This window comes from Elephantulus edwardii, unplaced genomic scaffold, assembly GCF_000299155.1.
Source record: "Elephantulus edwardii isolate Elephantulus edwardi_28Jun2011 unplaced genomic scaffold, EleEdw1.0 scaffold00082, whole genome shotgun sequence".
NCBI classification, from domain to species: domain Eukaryota; kingdom Metazoa; phylum Chordata; class Mammalia; order Macroscelidea; family Macroscelididae; genus Elephantulus; species Elephantulus edwardii.
The window spans coordinates 11,983,785-12,001,136 of record NW_006399832.1 but is presented as its reverse complement, the minus strand read 5'-3'; the positions used below and the strand labels follow the sequence as shown (position 1 = coordinate 12,001,136).

At 36.8% G+C, this 17,352-nt stretch overlaps 1 protein-coding gene across 4 annotated transcripts in view; it reads right to left on the bottom strand.

Moving 5' to 3' along the window:
* Positions 1-279: 279 nt before the first annotated feature.
* The window catches only part of VCAN (versican), a 151,955-nt gene continuing 134,882 nt past the window's right edge, over positions 280-17,352 (bottom strand). For all 4 annotated transcript variants that reach the window (XM_006889871.1, XM_006889868.1, XM_006889870.1 and 1 more), the window contains 3 exons: positions 8,276-8,420; positions 1,281-1,463; positions 280-1,135 (listed from right to left, as the gene is read on the bottom strand). In XM_006889871.1, the coding sequence (XP_006889933.1) occupies positions 1,008-1,135; positions 1,281-1,463; positions 8,276-8,420 (456 nt within the window). In that variant the 3' untranslated portion in view covers positions 280-1,007. The remainder of the gene's footprint in view (positions 1,136-1,280; positions 1,464-8,275; positions 8,421-17,352) is intronic.

The window sequence follows — 17,352 nt, the reverse complement described above, 5'->3', positions numbered from 1 at the left end:
GCTTACTTCATTTATTTATGTATGCTTCACAGCTGCAGCATTCATACATAAACATTCAAAACTTTATAAAAGATTAAAATGGTTATATATACAAAATTTCTTTCTTTGCATGTGTTGTTTTAACAAGTCCCCACCCTCCGGAACCCTAGGTCTATATCCATTTGAAATGCATTGATCTGTAACCTTGCAAGTTAGTGTTGTAAAAGCCAGTAAAAAGGAGACCTGGTTGAGTTAATAATTAGCACTTTGACCCCTAAAAAAAAACAACAAAAAAGCTCTTGGCTGTAGAAAAGTCCTCCATTCAAGCCTTTCTTGTAAGTGAAGAAAAAGGAATGCAGCAAAGAATAATTCCATCTTGCAGCGCCTAGTTGCGTCAGGAGCCATGAGTCACACTGCACGGAAGCTCCCTGCACCTTTGGCTGAGCTGGGTGCAGTAGCCCACAAGACTGCATATTTGTTAGTTGTCCAGGGAAAGGCGTCCTCAGTCTTGCTGAAGTAAAAAGGGCAAGTGAAACGATTTCCAGCCTAAACAAACTACATAAAAGCAGCCGAACCAATGATTAAAGACCTCAGGGGCCCCATAATCATAATTAAATATGCCTGACCTCAGTGTGACTTTTTATTTTATATACAGGATTAAAATCAACATTAAATCATCTTATTTACATTGCCATTGGTGCTGAAATTGAGCGCTTTTTTTTTTAAATAGTACAGTAGGCTGGTATACATTATAAAATGGTTTGCACCGGAAGCAGATAGAAAACTCAAGAAATTAGATAGGCTGGAAATGGTTATTTTCTGCCCTCCCTTTCTTTCATTTTGCTGGTTCTCTGGTTGCATGCCAATCTTTCATTTGAAATGTTTGGGGGGGCATGGCAACCCCAAACGACTGGACAGTGATCCAAGAACTCCAAACAACTTGTAATACTTCTCAAGGTGATAGGAAAGGCACAGGAAGTTAGGACTTTGGCTGAAATGATGAAAACACATGTTCGCCACTTTAGGGATCAGCGCCTTGATTCCTGCCACCTCCGGCTCCAACGGTGCTCATGTTTTGAGGAGTTTATAGAATTGTCCTTTGCTGATGAAGAATTTTTAAAGTATTTCTTAGAATAAGTCCTTTGGTATGCAGATGCTACATGGAAGGAAAGAAAGAAAGAAAGAAAACACAATAATATTACTTGCTCCATACCCTAAACTATCAATACCGCAGCCGTAAAATGAGGGTTTCTAGTAGTGGTTATAGCACGGTTGTCCATTCTTTCTAAAGTACCACTTACGGTTCATGCAGGTAATTTTAGGCATAGCCCATCTTCCATTTCCTAGGCATCGAATGGTTGGAAGGTGGCGCTGAATGAAACCATCTTTGCATTGATATCTAACCAGGGAGTTGATTTCGTAACGAGGTTTCATCTTTCCAAAGGTCTTGGCATTTTCTACAACAGGGGGCTGGCCGCAAGCAACTGAGGAAAAGCAAATTGGTTAATTCTACATAATCCAAATATTTTAATTAGCATTCATTTTCTCTGATGTACTATATTGATAAAAGCATCTTTATCAATGACAATCATTTAAAATCAAGAAATGGTTGTTATTTTTAGGAGAAAAAAATTAAATGTTGAGGTTCTATCGCTTGTTCGAATACTAGATTGTGTCATCTTGAGGTCTGTTTTAGTAAAGGCCACAGGGATAAATAATCATACACCAACCTATCTATTTTGCAGTACTACTTTTTCAAGAATCATCTAAAATAAAAGTATATGTCCTGTGCTATTGTCAGTAATCACTATCCTAATGTATTCATTATTCCTTTTCATTTAGGGCAAGAATGGATTTGCAATGTTTGAATATTTCAATAATTTCCCTGGGAAAAAACACTTATAATATATAAAAAGGATGATAGTTTCAAAATATGGACATACCTCTTAGATACAAATAACACTCCTCTAATTTTATTTTTTGAAAGCAGAAGTGTAAACTGCTTCCTAAACAACATGCCTCTGGAAACTCTATGAACTATGATAAATGTAAATAGCTGTAGAGGGGATTCAGGCCTTTTGTTCATAGGGTCGCTATGAGTCATGCTCAACTCGAAAGCAATCAACAACAACAACAATTTTATTTATGCTTACTTGCTCTTCTCTGCTTTCTGGATACAGATAAGGACAAAAATAAGACATAGTATTTCTGTTTCACTTTCCTATTTCCCTTATAAATTTGTACTTCAACTCCTAAGAAAGGTCAAACTTTAATGATTTATAAATTTACAATGAAAAATTCTAAATATCATGGAAATTTTTATAAGTAGAAATATTAAAGAAGAGTCATGCTAGTTTAAAATGCAAAATGCTGAAAAAATGGATTCAACAGAATATGTGTTTACCTAAAATTTTTAACATTCATGTACTTAACTGATGAATAAAATGTAATGTTACCTTATAAAATTAAACTTCTATTAAGTGATCAAAGGTGGCATAATGCATTCCATGTTGGTCTGCTAACCAAAAGGTCAGTAGTTTAAATCTACCAGTTGCTCCACAGGGAAAAGGCAGGCAATCTCTTCTTGTAAAGATATAAATCTTTACAAGCCTCAGAAACTTAACGGAGGGCACTATGAGCTGGAATTGACTAGAGGGCAATGGGTTATCAAATAATTGGGGTTTAAGGTTATTTTTTAATAAACATATTTTAACTTGAATATAATCCACTTTAAAATCCTTAAACTCTAAGGCTAAAAGACATGCATTAATACCATGCATTAAAGGTAAGACTTTTAAAAGGAAGAATGATTACCAGAAATCTGTGTGTGAACATATTTCTGTGGACATTGTAATATTAAATAATTATTTAAATTTATTCACATTTCAAAAAGCTGTTTATAGCCACATTCTTTAGCAATGGAAAATTCAGGCTTATCTTCAATAGTTTCTCTACATTGCTTCTGCTTGACAGACATATACGGATAAAATTATATATAACAGAATAGACAAAATGAATTGCCTATTCTCATAAAAAAAAAAAAACTGTCACATAGATATACATAGCCTAAAAGAAAAAGTTCTTATAACTGAGAAATTTGGAATATTTTCATGATGTTTGATTATACAGGTGTTTGATTTTTATACTCACTTACCAAGGTAAACTGAGATTGCTATAGTAAGGGCTCGTTGTTAAATTACATTGTACATATGGTTTAATGATAATCCCAATCTGGATACTTGGCACACTTCTCTCATTGTAGCATTAAAAGCCTTCATTCACTAGGGTTGATATGAAAACAAACAACAACACAAAAATCCCAAACTCACTGCTATCTAATGCATTCTGATGTAAGTGAACCTTCACAGGATTAAGGGTGTAAATCTTTAGGGAAGCAAACTGCCCATCTTTCTTCTACATAGTGGCTGGCAGATTTGAACTGCCAGCATTATGTTTAGTAATGCAACATGAAACACATTGCATTACCAGGGTTACTTAGCGTTATAATAGTATCAATATGATGAAGCCAAAACAGTACGGGGTGGTTAGAAATTATCAGTGAGATCATTTACTTTAATGAATTCTATGTTATAGTGACCAAATTAGTAGTTGTTTTTATAATTACAGAGGAAAACAATTTCCTTTGCAAACTAAAATCTATTACAATATAAAACTTTTTAAACTATTTTGGTATAAAGAAATATCACAAAGTTAACACAATTTAGTGACTGTAGTGTCAGTACAGACAGGAAAATAGATTAGAAATAATTCACACATAAATGTATGCTTGACATTTGACAGAAGCAAAACGGCAAAGCAGTGACAGGTAAAGTAGTCTTGAAAAATAATCATTTGAGAAAACAAAAATATAATTAGTTCCCATCATCAGAGAATACACAGAAAGTCAAACATAGATGACTTAAATATATAAATACGAAAAATTAAACCATAAAACATTTGGAAATTAATAAACAATATTTTGATTACTTGTATGAAATATACAGGGTTTTAGTTGTGTAAAATTAGAACCATTGTACATTAGGTCCTTATGTGTATTCTTGCTTTGAATGAGGAGATGCAGACTTTAAGCCTTTGTGATTGTGTTTCTAGGAATATTATTCTGTGAATCTGTTTTACCGATGTTATTTCACAGTTCCAAGCCTGTTTGTTTGGAAGTAGGAATGGCATCCACTTCCTATTAACTTTCATAAATGGTGATAGTTGTAGAAAGGTTTCAGGCCTTTTGTTCATAAGGTCGCTATGAGCTGTGTGCCACTCAATGGAAATCAACAACAACAAGTAAGTATAGGGTGGTTGCTGTGCACCACTGAGTTGGAAGCAACCCATATAGTTCCAGTGAGTTTTCAGAGGCATAAGAGATAGTCCATCACTCTCCCGCTAAGCGGCTGGTGAATTCAAACTGTGCATCTTTGGGTTGGTAGCATAATTCCTTACTACTAAACTACCCAGGCTCCCTAAGGATAGTATTATTGCTGTTGTTATTGTTGTGTACCATAGTGTCAGAATCGACCCATGACTGACTCTCCAGCTAGTTTTCAGAGGCAGTAAATTGCATGAAAATCGAAAGCCCATCTTTCCCTTGCAAAGCTGCTGATGGTGAATTCGAACTGCATACCCTGCATTGGCAGCACAGTTCATTATGTCTAAGCCAGATCTCCAAAAATAAAAATAAAGCTGAGAGGGATCGATTCTGTGACTGGAGTGGTGGCAATAAGTGCCTTCAAGATGGCGAGGTTGGCACAGGATAGAACGGCGTTTAGAGCTCTTGGATATAGGGCCGCTACAAACTATAAAAGATAATTGAACTACCTCAAAAAATAAGAATTTGTTAAAAATTACAAAGCAAGGGGGGAGGATTAAGAAAAAGACCCCTGTTGGTGCAATAGTTAAGCACTTGGATGCTGATGGAAAGCTTGGTAACTGATAGCCATCTATTGCTTCCACAGGAGAAATATCTGGAAATCTGTTTCTGTCAAGATTACACCTGAGAAGACTTGACAGGATAGTTGTACTCTCATATAACTTCAGGAAGGGTTAAAAATAAGACAAACTGCAAAGTGAGAGAAGATATTTGCAAGGGCTATATGTGTCAAGGGATTAGTAATGAGAATATATAAAGAATTCCTAGAATAAGCAAAAAGAGAAAAAAAAGTCAAAACTTAAAACCAGGTATTGTCCAGTTAGCTATGATTTATAGGGATCCCGTGTGTTCACAGCAGACTGTGCTCCACAGCATTTTCAAAGGCTGACTTTTGGAAGTCGACTGCCTGGCATTTCTTCTGAGGTGCTCTGGGTAGATTGGAATCTCCAACCTTGTTGGTTAGCAGCTGAGATCCTTACCCATTCGCACCACTCAGGGACTCTAGTAAAATGATAAACAATAATTCATTTAAAAAGCAAATGACATGAACAAAAATTCTGTAAAGGAACGAATGATCTAAAAGCATACAAAAAAGATATTTAGGGGAAAATATCTAACAACTACAAATTCAGTTATTAGAAATAGTAAATTATACCCACCAGACTGATAAAAATTTCAAAGTCCGATAATAGCAAGTTTTGCAGAAGATGTGGGGCAATAGGGTCTCTCTCACATTGCTGGTGGGAGTGCAAGTTATTACAACAACTTTGGAAACAACTTAGCATTTTCTAGAAACTTTGATGTTACGTATATCCTGTGATTATACCAACTTCACTCCTAGAAACTTACACAAGTATATCAAGAACAAATTTAAAAAAGATTGTAGGAACATTGTCTTAGCAAAGATATTGGAAAAACTCAATTTCCACTTACAGGAGAATTGACAAGCAGTAGTAAATATGAAGAAATGCAGCCATATGCATTGACATGGATAAATCTCACAAACATAATGCTGACAACAGAAAACAAGACAAATGATACATACAGTTTGATTACACTTAAAAAGAGGTAAAAATGATATAACATCAAATAATTTATTCAGGGAGCTATAGATAGATATAGATATATAAATTTATTTATATAAATTAATTTAGTAATTTATTTAGAAAGATATAGATAAATATAGGATATATATATATAAAGATATATAAAAAGAGATAGATAAAAGCAAAGGGATAAGTAAAGGAATTATGGCATTCATTGTCCTGATGGAAGCTGAAGTAAAAATGGATGAGAATAGAAGAAAGCACACAGATAATACCCAAGGAGCTGTTCTTTTTTGAAAATATTATGCCCTTCATATTATAATTTTTTTACAAGCATTTAATATTTACAAGGAGCCCTCATGGCATAGTTTATAATGAATTGGGCCATGACCTGAAAGGTTGGCCATTTGAATCCACTCAGTAGAAAGAAGGGTGGTCTTCTCCCATAAAGCTTTGCAGCCTCAGAAACCCGAGGGAGGGTTACTATGAGTGGGAACTGACTCAATGGAAATAGGTATTTAGTATTTAATAGAAAAGATAGGTTTTTTGCTGTGTTTAAACAGGTCTAAAATATTTTGGCCTGTCTAAAATTTTTCAGAAGACCAGAAACCCAAAACCAAACCTGGTTTCATGGAGCTGATTCCAAGTCACAGTGATTTTCTCAGACAAAGCAGAACTACCCACAGAGTGTCAAGGCTGCAAACCTTTATGGAAGCAGATTATCATCTTTTTCCCATGGAGTGGCTAATGGGTTAGCAGTCAAAATGTTTAAAACCATAAACATAATACACTATTATGCTGTGTGTTTATGAATTTTATTTTTTTTTTACTATAAAGAGGAGATTTTTCAGTCACCACCAATTCTGCCCCCTATTGTCCAGAAGGGACATTTGGCAAGGTCTAGAGACATTTTGATTGGCACAATTGGCTGGGTGCTAAGAGAAGCAGGTGGGGTAGCAGGGAGGCCGATAAAGTGTCTAGAGAGTAACAGAACATCACTCATAACAAAGAATTACCCTGAAGATGTTAACAACGCTACTGTTAAGAAACCACAAGAAGGAGAGGATCTTAGGAATAGAAGATACTGTATCACAGAATAGAAAATATTAATCCAGAGATTATTTGGAGAATGAAGAATGAAAGTGTGAAAATTAAATAAACAGTTAAAGACATCTTAGACTAGAAACAGAGAAAAGAGCAAATACTAAATTTGCTATTTTTACATGTCCCATTGCTAAAGCAAGGCTTGTAGTCAGGAAAGTCTTTCATAGAGTACGTTCAAATAAGTTCTAATTTAAATAGAAAAATAAGAGCTAGAGTGATCATTGATAGCACCTGATTGTTATCTAAGACAAGGGTTTTGTGTATCTTAGCATTTCTTCTAAGAGAATTTCTAATTTTTTGTGTTTTAATTGTTTCTTAAAGTGCTCAGAGTATATCTTTTTATTTTTATGTTTAAAGATAAATTAAGCAGATTCTACACATTGAACTTGTTCCTTGAGATATTTGAGATGAATAAATTGTCATGACTCAGGACTAAATACCATTCAAATGTAACATCTTTACCAATGATAAAGAGGTTAAAAATACCACGAACCTTCTATTTGTTCATAGGACAAATACATGCATACAGCATATCTAAGAAATTCACACGCACTGAGCAATGAAACACACACCTCACACACAAACCAGGTTTTATAATTTCATGTTTAAAATCAACTAAGCAATTCTTCTCATGATGGATCTTATATTAAAGGTATGTTTGTTTCATTATTTATGTCTTGGGGGTATTTAACCACCGATACAGGGCTGGTTTGTTTTTGGTTTTGTGTTGGATGATTTACAGTCATCCAGCAGGCTTCTAAAGGAATAATTTTAAACTTCTCATGCCTGTAGAATCCAGGAAGTCAACAAAAAATACTGGGAGGATGGTGGTCCTCTGTTCAAATACTCCCAATCACTGAATGACCAAAGGATTTCAGTTTTTTTAATTAAAAAAAAAGTAAAATAAAAATAAAGGCCTGATTACCATATTGTCTCAATTTTTATATGTGGAAAAGTAATTTTTAAAATAATAAAAGTTTTCTATATCATAATAAGTAGGTTGGCTGTTTTCCTGGAAGGTGTTACTATAAAGTTTTGTTATATAAATAGAGTTTTGTTACCTCATCAGGTGAAATCTAAGGTAAAAACGTTACTGAAAGCAACCTGTGCAATTGTATTCCAAGTGGGAGATATTCCAAAACATGATATGATATCTATGATATATTCAGTTTGTGACTCAGAGAACAGATCTTTCTTTCTGTTCTCTTGATAGTTGAGATGCAGAAAAATTTCAGTTATCGAACAGTAATGGAGCAAGTGTTACCTGTTCCTTTCTTGCAGGTATAGGTGAGATGGTAATTGCAGGGAACATCATTCCACTGGCCGTTCTCATGCCAGATAATGACAACACAATCTTCACCAGAGGAAAAGAAGCTGTCTGGTTGGTTGGGCCTCCAGTTCTCATATTGCTGTAAGAAAAGGAGAAGACAACTACTTTATAACCAAAAAGTAACAAATCATTGGCGTCCCTGGGTGGTGCAAATGGTTAAGCACTTGAGTGGCAGTTCAGACCTACCAGAGGACAGGCCTGGTGATGCGTAGCCAAATGGTCACAGCCACCAGGCACCCAATGCAGCAGTTCTACCGACAACCCCATGGACTCTTCCAAAGTGGGAATTGACTCAATGGCAACCAACAAGATACCATATGTTAAAGAGTGACACCAGCATAACATCAGACTTGTATAAGAATGGACTCAACAATTTTTGTTGGACCACCTAGTGGTGGTAAAGAAAGAGAAAGAAAATTTTCAATCCTGAGTGTAAAAAAAGGAAAAAAAAGTGTATTGGATATTTTTTTCAAAGTCTCTCTTTAATAAATATCTTTTTGTTTTCCCGCCTGTCAATTTTTTATATCTGAAGAATTTGGAGAGGAGGATGTGGATTGGAAAATAAGTAAGGTGGTACAGTGGGCAAACACTTGGCTGCTAAATAAAAGATCGGAAGCTTGTACTCATTAGCTGCTCTGTGGGAGAAAGATACAGCACATTGTATCAAGTGAACTAACTCTGTCTCATAAGGACAAATACTGCATAAGACTGCCATTATACAATTAGAGGGATGACTACTAAAATGTGTATAAAAATCCAAAAGGGAAAGAGGAGGGCAGTGGGGAGTAGTTAGGGGGAATTAGGAGAGATTCATTAGGATGACAGAGTTTGGTGGGTGGAGGGAAGGGGTGAAGGAATTAGGAAAGATCCAATGGGTACCTGAAAAGATTGGCTATAGCAGGTATAGATTTATGGTGATTAATGTTATCAAATACAATGCATATGAAACACAATGTGAATGAAAGAATGTGTTAAATACAATGTACATGAATGAAACACAATGTATACCAATTCTGTTTGAAAATCAATATAAAATAAAAATAAAAGTGGTGAAACCCCACTCTAGGGTCTCTATGACTTGGAAGTGACTTGGTAACAGGTTTACTTTGAGTTCTGGGGGTTCAAACCAGCTCTCTCTTAGCTAGCAGTGAATGCTTAACTACTGTACCAGAGGGCTCCTTCTACACATTGTAGATTTATGAATAGATAGTAAATCTTTAATAATGTTGTCATGTTATCATTATTAATTATAGCAATATTAATGAAAGTGGAACTAAAGAAGACTCTAATCTCGCCATCCCAAACCCTTGTTTTCTCCTACCTTTTACATGTGCCTATAATTTTATATGGTTGTGATTATAGTGCACTAAAATTTTTATTCCTCCTTCTCTTATCTTTATTACTATAGAGTAACTTTCTTTATCTTGTGTAATGTAATAATATAATTAAGTTTGTGGCTGTGGGAGAAAAACGTGAAACCAAACCAAAGACACTCACAAAAAAACCCACTGCAAAATAAAACTAAAACCAAACTTGGTTTCTTGGTCTGATGATGCTGTTATTGCCATCAAGTCTACTATGACTCACCCCACAAACAGATCAGAACCTTGCCCTATCTTATGCCATCCTTATAAATGCCAGCATGCTCACTGTTACAGTCATTATGCCAATCTATCTTGTGGAAAGCCTTTCTGTCACTGAGTCTACTTTCCCCAACTGTTCAGATACAAACTGGCAAAATCCTCAAACCCATGGCACTTATCTGGTGGTCGAGTGGTAAGACCCTGTGCTGGAATTCCAAAAAAGTGTAGTCCAAGGCCACCAGCTGCTCCTAGGGAAAAGGATAGGCAATCTCCTTCCCTGTAATTAACTGCCTCTAAAAACCTGCAGATAGCTAAGTTATGGGTCAGTTTCGATGCAACAGCACACAAGTCACCCTCCAGGTGACTCTGAAATTCAACTCACCGCTATGGCTCAACTTTCAAACAACAGACAGGCCTATACAGTCAGTGACCAATACCAGCGAGGTACAAATTCCTTAAAATAATCCATCATACAAGACCAAAATAGCAGCATTTGTCCAAGAATATAACACAAGATGGCAGGAAGGATAGTTTAAAAAAAAAAGAGCAAGTGAAGAGAGGGCACAAGTAAGGGTATAGGAAGAATATGGTTGTTTTGTGTGGATTGTAATCCATGCAAAAAACCAAACATACAAAAACCAAAAATACAACAACATAATATGTAAAAATTGTTAAATTAAGAAAACTTTTACTCAAAAATCAGCTAAAAGTTAATAAGTTTGTGGTTTAAAATAGTTAGCTAAGATATTTTATTTAGGATAAAGTCAGAGAAGAATCATTATCTTAATCCATACATAAACATGATTCTTCTATGATTTTATCTCAAATAAAATATCTTAGGGCCATGAATTTGAGGATTTTGCCAGTTTCCAGAAAATCAAAAGATGAATTGCATTAGGAAAGTCTGCTGTCAGGGACATCTCCAGAGTACTGAGGAGCAACGATATCAGTCTGGAGACCAAGGTGCGGAGGCCATGGTATTTGCAATTATGTGCTATGATGACTAGGGAGGAGAGAAGGAGAATTGATGCCTTTGAGATGTGGTGATAGAGAAGAGTATTGAGTATACCGTGTTAAGAGGACAAACAGTTTCGTACTGGAGAGGGTGAAACCAGGTCACTCCTTGGAGGCAAGGATTCTGAGGCTTCGTCTGACATACTTGGGCATGTTGCAAGGAGAGAACAGCCTTTGGAAAGGGCTGTCATGCTTGGGAGGGTGGAGGGACAGCATGGGAGGGGAAAATCCTGAATGAGATGGATTGACTCAGTGACTGGAGTAATGGGGGTAGATGAGTCAGAGACGATGAGGTTGACTCAGCGTAGAGGAGGGTTCAGAGGTGTTGTACATAGGGTTGCTATGAGTTGCAGGTGACTCAACGGAACATAACAACAACAACAACATTCAAAGAATAAAAAAAAGCTTACTATTAATACCTAAAATATTACAGTTTCTAAGCCTACATTATACATACACTAGACATTGACCCATTTTTTTTTGGTCTTTGTGGGAAAAAGAGTTGTTTTTTTAAAAAATTAAATATAATAAAAATAGGGATCAATGATATCATTAACATAATAATTTGTTAAAACAACCTAAAAATGGTAAACTTCAAGTTGGAGCTTAATGAATCTTTTCTTTTTTCCTTCAGTTTCCTTGCTGCAGTTTACTTTTATGTTCTCCTCAATCACGCCAAAACTAAGATATAAGAAATTCCTATGTAAAAAGAAGCTTTATAGGGTGATAAAACTGCGAAAAGCCAAGAGGAGCTTAAGAAATCTGCTTTCTTTTCCAAAACTGAGGTCTAAGAGTGTCTCTCTGCCTGTGGTGGAAAAAGCAATCCAGACAAGAGCAGGACTTCAGTCTGACTCTGGATGGCACCAGTGTGTTGTCAGACAGCTGACTCCCCACCAGCCCCTTCCTGCCAGGTCCCCCTGCTGCCAAGAGCTGGCATTTGTTCCAAATATGTTTCTAATTCTTGCTCTATTTTCCTTTCCTTTTCTTATTTCCTCTCCGTTGTCATCTTGAAGACTCCAGCAAAAACGTTTTCTTCTAACTACTCTTTTTTAACAGATAACAGACAAGAAAATGAGTCAACAAATCAAATGAGGTCCTAGTCACACTCAGCTGGCTCCTGACTTCCAACAAAGTTGCCTTTGACAGACAAATTAAAAGCAGAAAGAAATTTTTAAAAGTCCAAAAGAAGAGAAATTCATTAAAACCAACAAAATTTAAATTTACTACCTTCTATGGGCAAAAATTTGCAGTTTTTTTAAACACTTAATTTGGATTTTAGAGCAAAATATTTTTCAGGCTGTAACTAACCTCCTTTAGCAAGCCAGTAAAATATCCTTAAAGGTAGAAGATTTCTCAACCTTCAATAGTGCATGCAAACACATTTGAAATGACTCCCACCTCCTCGCTGTTCACCACACTGCCCCTCTCCTTCTCTTGCTTCATTTGTCTTCATTTACACTTCACATCCGTCTCCTATAATTTATTTCTGTATCTAATTTTCCACCCTAACATAACAGAAGCTTTGTGGGCACAAGGGTCTTTATTTTGTTTACTGTTGTCGTCTCAGTTACAGGAACCCTATCTGACCAATACCAGGTGTGGCTTAAGAAATAGTTTGAAATAATTAAAAGCAATGAGCCTCCAAAGGTCTGGCACACATCCCCACCCACCCAGGCTCACAATAAAAAATGGTATGGTCTGCCCTGAAATGACAGGGCAGACTGGCACTGAGCAGAATGGGGTGGAACTTCTCAGACTCACATGAACGGTTTTTCCTGTTGCTAGTGTAGCACAAGTGTTGCCACTCATCTTGACACACGATGGCTAGCACCACAGGCTAGCTGGATAACGGCAACATTTGAACTACTTCAATAGCAACCGGTGGTGGGGAATCTGCAAGTAATCAGGCATGTGAAGTTCAAACCTGTGATGTTCGAAGGCCCACTGTGCACTGTCGTTTTGGAAAAGAGTTGGCAATGCCTATGTCCACATCCTTAAAGAGCACTTAGTGTCCAGCAATTCTACAGCTCCTCAAACTCTATCCTCAAAAGCATTCAGAGTGCATTTGATAAGGCAGTATTTGTTGTAGAAGTAATTGGAAACCTTAATAAGATGAACATGTTGTTGTTAAGTGCCGTTGAGTCGTAGGCGACTCATAGCGACCCTATGAACGAAAGTCCTTGACACTTGCATGACCTTCATCCTTTCTCCAGGTTCATAGGGTTTCCGGAGGCAGGCTATTTATGGAAGTGGATGGCACGCCTGCTTCCAAGCTTGTTTTAACAGGGGAGCATCACCAAACACTGTCCATCATGGGTAACTTTTATTGCATTTGACATGTGAGTGTCACAGTGTTCAGCTTCACAGCGACCACAAGTTATCTCTGTATGGCAAGTGGACACACCAGGGCTATACGACCTAGAAGAATGTTTCACCAAAAACAATTAAAGACAGACCTTAGGGCCATGGATTAGATGAACATAGGCTAAAAAAATGATGGAGAAATCCATATAAATACAATATAACATAACCATTAAATGTTTTGTCTTTGAAGAATACACAAAAAGTCAGAAAATATTCAAAAGAGGGATTAAAATTAAAATGCAAGATTCTGAAAATTAAAATGCAAGATTCTGAAAATTAAAATGCAAGATACTTAAAATTATAGTGATCCAAATTTTAAGTGTACTCTTAGATAAAGTTCTGTGTGTGTGTGTGTGTGTGTGTGTGTGTGTGTGTGTGTGAAAAACAAAAAAAATAACCCTTATTTCTGAATGCTATGCATTAGCAGCAAAACAAAGAGTTAATATTTGATTCTTCTGTACATTTGTTCATAGATATTAAATTTCAAACATCCACAAGAATTCTTATTTTATAACCAGTAAAAAGAAACCCTACAAAAGGGGCAATGCAGTGATAAGAGAGGGCCCCTCTGAGCCTGGCCTCAAGAAACATCACTTCGTTATAACCTAAAGTGACCACCACATATTTTGCAGCTGATATTTCCTCCCACTTCGAACACCAACCATCTCATTTTCACACTGAGCTGTGACTTGGATTCCATGCCACCAAAGTGACTCTCTCAGCTTAAGCTATCCAGACTCAGGCCTCTGTAAAAGGTTTAATTGTCTTTTGTGGGAATTGCATTTGACTTGCTGTGATGATTTAAAACGTGTGTTCTGTGTTGCTGCTTGGCAGAGCTGTGGCTTAATGGTGCAGGACCAAATTTTTAGCTCTGTGGTTTTTACAAGAATGTCTGATACCCACAGGCATGTCACACTATTACCTCATATCTGATCACTCCATTGTGCAGATTTACTTTGGCTGGGCGGCTCTGATTTTGAGCCATGTTATTGCCCAACTGACTTAGCAAAGGAAACTCCAGTTTTCTCAACAGCTTTCTTTGTTTCCCCCAGAATTCTTTGGACCCTTATTTAACACTGAAGAGAAATAGTAAAAAAGAAAAAATCTTTAACTTTAGAATTATGCATGTATTTCTCCATTAAAATGAAATATCAAGGAAGTCCTCTTCTGGAAATCAGTTCTGGGTAATGAGAACGAGGCCGTTGCCCTGTTGCACTGGCAGTGTCTCACACAGACAGCTGATGTTGTTGTTAGGTGCTGCTGAGTCATTTCTGAGTCATAGTGATCCCTTTACAACAGAACAAACCCTGGCCCAGTTTTGGACCATTCTCACAATCATTGCTATGTTGGAGACAGTCACTGTGTCAATCCATCACACTGAAGGTCTTCCCTTTTTTTTTGCTGATCCACTACTTTTCTAAAGGGAGGTCTGGTGGTCTAGTGGTACAGAGTTGTGCTCCCAACCTTAAGGCACGTAGTTTGAATCCACCAGCTGCAATGCAAGAGAAAGATTGGTAACCCCTTCTCACGGAATTGATGGCCTTTGGGGGACCAGCTATGAGCTAGTTCCAACTCAGTCAAAGTGAGTCAGTCTACTTTACCTAAGCATGCTGTCTCCAGAGGCTGGCCCCTCTTGATAACATGTCTAAAGTATATAAGATGAAGTCTAAACATCCTTGCTTCAAAGGATCATTCAGGATATACTTCTTCCAAGATTGATTGTTTTTCCATTTGGAAGCCCATGGTATATTTAATATTCTTCATCATTATGTAATATAAATTCTTAGAATAAGTGGAGAATTATGAACAAACATCCAAGAAGATCTACCCTAGATTAATCCATTTCTTGGACTACATGTGCAAATAAGAGGTTTTGCTTAAGACTAATATGGCTAAGGGATAATCCATTTTAACGTTATGTTCTACAAGTTTGTTTATGTCTCGGGTACTCAGGTCCCCACCACAAGTCCCAAACACATGCCGCTTTACTCAGTTTAAAAAATTAGATCCTTTCTGTCCTTGAAAAGAGCACCTTAAAATATGCCTTGCATTTTCATTCCTTTCTGATTGCAAAGAAAATGATGACATAGGCTCTAAAATACATGATATAGAGAAAAGCCCATAGAGAAGTAAAATTTTCTGATCTTAGCTACAAACTAAGTAATATTTTATAAAGTAAGAACTATTTTCACTTACCATGAAGCTTCTGATTGAATACATTATATGATAAAGCTATATCATTTTCACAGTTCCAAATAAATTACTAGCTCTCTGTATTTTAAAAAGTTAAAAGAAAAAGAGAAAGACAATCATTTTCAATTACATTAGATTCAATCAAATTTTAGGTATTGTTTTTTTCTTCCCTTCTCTCCCACTTCTTGTGCCATTGAGTCACCTGTGACCCTTTCTTTGTTCAACAGGTCTGAACCCTGCACTATCCTGAGCCAGTCTCACTCTTTCTGACATGTCTCTCCCATTATCCCAGTTACTGTATCAATCCATTTTATCTGGGGTGTTCCTCTCCGGCACTGTCCCTCTATCCTTCTAAGCATGATTTCTTCTCCAAGTACCAGTCCCTCCTGACAACATTCTCAAAGTGTATGAGAACAAGCTTCAAAATCTTTGCTTCCAAAGAGCAGCCTGGTTTCACTCTCTCCAGGACAGACCTGTTTATTCTCTTAGCAGTCAGCGGAATGTTCAAGACTCTCTTCTCCAGCAACACAATTCAAAAGCATCTACTCTTCAGTTATGCCTAGTCATTATCTAGCTCTGTGATCCATAGGAAGTACTTACAAAGACCATGGCCTGCATCAAGTACACCTCAGTCTCTAGACTGACATTGATCGATGCTCTTTAGCACTCTGGAGAGGTCCCTGACAGTAGTTTTTCCCAATGCAATTCCTCTTTTGATTTCCTGACTGCTAATGCCAAGAGTGTTTGTTGGTTATGGATCTGGGCAAGCTGAAATTGTTAACAATCTCAATCTCTTCTTTATCTATCAAGGTGCTGCAAACTGACCTAGTGGTGAGAATCTTTGTCTTCTTGATGTTAAGCTTTAATCTATATTGAAGAAAGACTACAGTCTTTGACCTTCTGTAACAAACACTTCAGATTCTTTATCGTTTCAGCCCACAAAGTTGTGTCATCTGCATATCACAGGTTGTTGATGAATCTTCCTCCAATCCCAATGCCACATTCTTCCTTCCAAGTTCTATTCTCCCAAATGATCTCTTTAGTATAGAAAAGATATGGACACAGGAAGTATCCCCAGCACTCTCCTTTCTTGATTTTGATTCCTCTGTTCCGAGCACTGCTTCCTGGTCCAAGTATAGGTTTCACATGAGCACAATCAAGTGTTCTGAGATTCCCATTCTTCTCAAGGTTAGGCATAATTCTCTGGATAGTAAACAGATAAACACTCCTCTGGTGTTCTTTGCTTTCAGCCAAGATCCATCTGAGAGTGATGATAATGTCTCTAGTGCCATGGGCTCTTCTAGACCCGGTTTGTATATCTGGGAGTTCTCTGGTGATGCACTGTTCCAGTCATTTAAATGTGAGCAAATCAATTGTCAAAACCATAAAATGATTTTACAAGGCTTGGCTGAAGTCCAACAGCTCTTTAATCTATAGTTCTTTTATATTTAAACTGTTTCCACAAACCCAAGAATTCATTACAAATCAATCCTAATACTTAGTGGGAAAACTCAGTGCATTTGTATTATTTCTCAAAATGTATCACATTTTTAAAATGCTTATTTTGTTCACAGTAAGTGTTTTGCTCTACTTTTAAAAATATATGCCTCACATTAATGTGAAAGAAAATGATCTAGTAGAGTGTCTGCAATAAACATGGCCCCTGTACATCCACCAGGTGCTCTGTGGAAGAAAGAGGAACAGTCTTCTCCCATGCAATTAACTGCCTCATAAAACTCCATAGAGGGTCAACTATGAGTGGGTATCAACTCTATAGTACACAACAACAATCAGTACATGTTAGCATTCCTACCTCTCAGAGCACCCTTGTCTCCACAGGTCTACAAATTATTTTAA